Below are 4,980 nucleotides of genomic sequence, written 5' to 3' on the forward strand. Positions count from 1 at the left end.
TAAAAAAGTCGAAAAAAAAAATATATCGAAATAATGTAATGAATGATGTGTAAAATTCGCGCGAATTAATTATTTCGATATTTTTTATTTCGACATTTTTATTTTCGACATTTTTCGTTTTCGAAATTTTTCTTTTCGACAATTTGTTTTTCGACATTCTTGATTTTCTAACTATTTTTTTTTCGACATTTTTTTCGGTGTTTTTAGTTTCGATAATTTAAATTTCGACATATCGTACCAGACCCACTTTGTCCTTATGTGCGCCGCTAGAATGCTTTCTAATACTTGCGATTTGGCTTGATTGTCCAAGATCGTGGAACTCAACCAGTTTAAATGTTTTCAAAAATGAGATTAAAGTAATTTAAATATGCAAAGCCCCACTTGGAGTTGCCGATTTAGTGTAAAATGTAATTATGAGTGCGATGCATTAAATTAATTAAAAATTATAATTGATACCGACAGTTAAAAAATTTAAACATTGTTATGAAGTGACAAAACAATCAACCAAAAAACGTTCCCCCAACCAGTAGTCGGGGTTAAATGAACGAAATATTATATACAATTCAAAGATAAAAAGTTCAAGGCGATCGCCCTCATATATTATTTGACGAAGATGTTCTGAATGACGCACAAAACATTGCTTTTTTATACGAAAAGTGTTATTTACGTGTTTTGCAAATGCAAACAAGAATTTGTTTTTAGAAAGCCCCACAAGCAAAAGTACAATGAAAACGTGAATATCGATTAAAATATATGATTTGGAATCCGATGCTTGTGTGAAAGACGAAAGTATTATAGATGTTATAAAAAGCGATAAACTGGCGTTTCAAACAGCTAAGAACTGGATTTATTTGCGCTTAAAGGCACAACAGTTGACAAAGTATTAAAAATAAAATTAATTATAAACACGAAATTTTGCCAATGCCAATTCAAATGGCTAGCATGCGACTATGCAGCTTAGAATCTCAAAAGAGTGCCCAGACATTATAAAAAAACATATCTACATATACATAGTTGCATGTGTACCAACGAGGTATGCAGTCGGCGATTAGCGCAAGTATCTCAGCAGGTTCTTCGCCGCGCCGACACGTCGACCACGTCTCGCAGTGCCAAGNGTTGCATGTGTACCAACCAGGTATGCAATCGGCGATTAGCGCAAGTATCTTAGCAGGTTCTTCGCCGCGCCGACACGTCGACCACGTCTCGCAGTGCCAAGAGTGCTTAAAGATCGCCATAAAGTGTAAGCTGCACTGCGAGGGTTTGTCTGCTGTCAATGACATTATTCTTGGCAACTTGTTAGCGTTGTTTAACTTCACTTAATTATTTGCCAAAATTTAGCTAACCAAATAAAGTCAAATCGCAAACACATACATATTTATGTACGTGCACACATGTACGTAGAAACTAACGACATGGCAAGCAACTTACTTACTACATTGTGGCGAGAGAACAAAGTGTCTTACTAAGTTAACTTTGCTTGCAGCAAACACACGATTGGCCAATGCCCGTTTTTGGCGTGTTAGCGTGACATTATCATAGAAGTCATCAACTACGTGGCACATCATTGGCTTCTATGAATATGAATTTGTATGGGTAAGTACTAGAGTGGACGATCAATATTTTTGAAATTAAATGAAGACTTTTAATACACAATTCTACAAAGTAAAATGCTATGCAAACTTGGAGCACATTTATCTTAAAGTATCGTTACTTATCTTCAAAACGTAGTATAAGGTATTCGCAAACGATTCTATGCAATACACCATGCGACAGCAAAAACAAAATCAAATCACACGAAGCGATCAAAATACTCACGGAACTGTGGGCCAAATTTAATAAACCTGCATTTTTCGTTTTTCACACCGACTTCAGAATTTTTTTTAAAGGGACTTTGAAATTTTAATGATATGATTGAACCAAAAAATTATTTTAAAAATCAGTGCAATGTAAAATAAGAATATGGGCACTAAATAAAAGAGAGAATTCTTAAGCATTTAAAAATATTACTATTTTTTGGTTTACAATAACGAATAGGTATTGAAAATGCGTTTTTAATTAATTCTTTTTTTAAGCTAATAAAGTTAGGAGGACGAAACTCGTGTGTATATTAGACCTTAACAAAAAAAAATTGCAAAATTTCCATGTTATTCAAGCACAAAACAGTAAAAGAACATTTTCCATACCCTTTTGCAAAGAAAAATTAAATAATTTTTAATTCTATTAATTCTACGGAATTTTTTTGATACCCACATTGTTATTCTGCATACATTGCACTGAATTTTCTAAATAATTTTTTGAATTGAATTTTAAAGTGCAGTTTTACGATATTTTTCCAATAGTTTGGCAAATATATTTACTTATTTATTTTATTGTGTATAAAATTCACTGTCGCATAGAGATATCAAACAACCAAAAACAAAAAACTTATAGAGGGGAAAACCTGCCAAAATTGCTACTGTTTACTCCAATATTTCCATATGTATAATTATGTAATCACACAGTAGATACCCTCTAGTATGGTCGGTAGCAATTAGTCCGTTTTAATTGGTAATGGTGAAAGGTTGGTAATATGGTAGACGTGTTGAATTCACTAGTTCTTCACTGGGGCGTCGTCTTAGTATCACCATGAATCCAACATAAACAAATATAAAGCATTCGTCCGCCATTTAAAATTTTAAAAATTTATTATTTATTTTCATAAACAGCGACCCCAAAGGTGAATGGATTTAAAGAAATCTACCCATCATTTTGAATAACAAAAATTTCTGATTTATTTTCGCAATCAGCAAATTTCTAGTAAATCCAATCATGTTACCAAACATTGTTCTTCTATTGTTTTAAAAAAATCATTTTTTACCCTATTTTGAAGCATTTTAGCAATTTCTTCTACTTAAAATACTTTTGGAGAAAGGGGGCTTCACTTGGCGAAGAATAACTCTTATATTGTTTTACTTTTCCATATTTCCCCTTAAATTACTTTGCAACAAAAGCTTCATAGACTTCTTTTTTTTACTTTCCGAGTGACCCGTCCTAATGAATTCCTTTATTTCTTGCTATTGAATTGATACTTATTTCCTCTTTTAGCTTTACCGATTTTTTGGCTACAAATATTTACTTATTAGTAAACAAAAATTGCTGAAGTCTTTCCTGCCGGCTGTAGTTCTAACATTTTCTGTTGATATTTGCTATTCGTTTAAGCAGAATTTTCCAACAGGTTTTTTCAATTACAAATTTTGCACATTTATTTTAAATAATAATATTCTGGCAATGTTATTTATTTTCCGACAATATTACTATTTTTCATTGAATGTGCTCATACGGCTGCGATTTGGCAATTCTAGCACATGCTGGGTCGTTGCGCTCGAAGCCAAGTTTTACATTTAGTTATTAGCTTTTCTTAGTAACTTTTCCAGTTTCCATCGCAAGTTTTTGTACACACTGCTTTATTTGTGAATGCAGACGAGAACAAAAATAATTTCGTTAAAAATGTTTTAGCACTAACACTTATACATACATATATGTATATGTATGTTTGTAAATTTTTGTGTATATTTGCATAGTTAAATTTTTGTTTCAAATTTTTTTTGCGGTTAAGTTATTACGTAATGTGGCACTTACGATTTGCAGTTCAGTCATATACTTCTTCCACCACAGATATTTGGCATATTCTGGCCCCATGGCCGACATCATATAGTAGAAATACATGCAAACATGCACGAAGTTGTTGAGCAGATTGGGGAATGTCGCATTGCCACCTGCGAAAATATCGAAAAATTTTTAAGAAATATTAGCGAATCTATTTAAAAGAATATTAAGAAGGCTACCGCATAAGCAATGCTAAATTATTGGAATGAAAAAACAACTATGTCACTATTTTTTGTAGCTCAAAGCGCTCGAAGTTTGCCATTTATTTTATATGGGGAAAAACAACTTTTCGTAGAAATGGAATAGAATACTTGAAAATAAGTATTTTTCGATCGTAAAACTGTGTTGCTCTTCAGGAGATTCCCAGTAGTAATACCCAATTATTTATTTAAACATTTTTTATAGAAACTCTATTTTATAGGTCCGTCAAAACCCAAGGTAGGTGCCAGATGATGCAATGGGGGAATGAATAAAAAACCTTTAGTACTAAAACATGGTTAAATAATCAATAGGGTATTATTATTGGAAGTCACCTGAAGAGGACCAAAGTTTTCCGATCGAAAACATATTGATTTTCAAAAATACTCTACCTATATTATTTTTACGAAAAATTGTTTTTCCCCATATAAAATACATGAAAAACTTGGAGCGCTTTGAGCGATCTCTAAACATTTTTTGATTTCAAAATAAAATATATATATATAAATTTTTCGATATATATATAACAGTTTTTTCTGATATATAACAATTATAAATCATTAAAATTCCGACTTTACTTGTTTTGGACCACCCTAGTGTACATACATATGTAAAGCGAACCGCTTAATGTGCTATGAAGTTGTCTTAGGGACTTTCTACTCCAGTTCTATTGTGATAAACTTTTTATATGTATATTTTTTAGATTAGTATAGTATGTACATACATATGTACGTCATCAAGTCCTTATTACTTACCGGCCAAAAATTTGACTAACACCCAAGTTTCCAGTGGCGTCACCGAATGATGATACACATGCAACCACGTTATTTGTGACGATTTTTTCCGCAGCACAAAGAATATTGTGTCAGCAAATTCGGTCAGTTTCGAGAGGTAGTAAATGTAGCACAGATTTAACATCTGAAAAATTATGAAATATGGAAATTAAAAATTTTGTATAATTCTGGTTATTAAATTCAATTTATAAGCATATAAAATTTCAAATTTTAAACAGAAAATATATCCGTTACTTAGCATTGCATTTTTAATCAACCAGGTAGGGGCAGGGGGGTGCTCGAGCCCCCCCCTAACTTTAAAATTTTCGTTATATATATATAAAAGAGTACCCTGAAATACCAG

General features: G+C 32.1%; 1 protein-coding gene across 1 annotated transcript; it reads right to left on the reverse strand.

The window, feature by feature from the left end:
• Positions 1-3,350: 3,350 nt before the first annotated feature.
• LOC108379025 (elongation of very long chain fatty acids protein 7-like) lies at positions 3,351-4,761 on the reverse strand (the record flags this gene model as incomplete). The annotated part of the gene is made up of 3 exons (XM_017635343.1): positions 3,351-3,441; positions 3,619-3,755; positions 4,599-4,761. Coding segments are annotated over 3 exons (354 nt in total), but the record flags the coding sequence as incomplete, so codon positions are not given.
• Positions 4,762-4,980: the final 219 nt, after the last annotated feature.

The sequence above is a fragment of the Rhagoletis zephyria genome, unplaced genomic scaffold, assembly GCF_001687245.7.
Source record: "Rhagoletis zephyria isolate East Lansing unplaced genomic scaffold, Rhagoletis_zephyria_1.1 Rzeph_scaffold_15415, whole genome shotgun sequence".
NCBI classification, from domain to species: Eukaryota; Metazoa; Arthropoda; class Insecta; order Diptera; family Tephritidae; genus Rhagoletis; species Rhagoletis zephyria.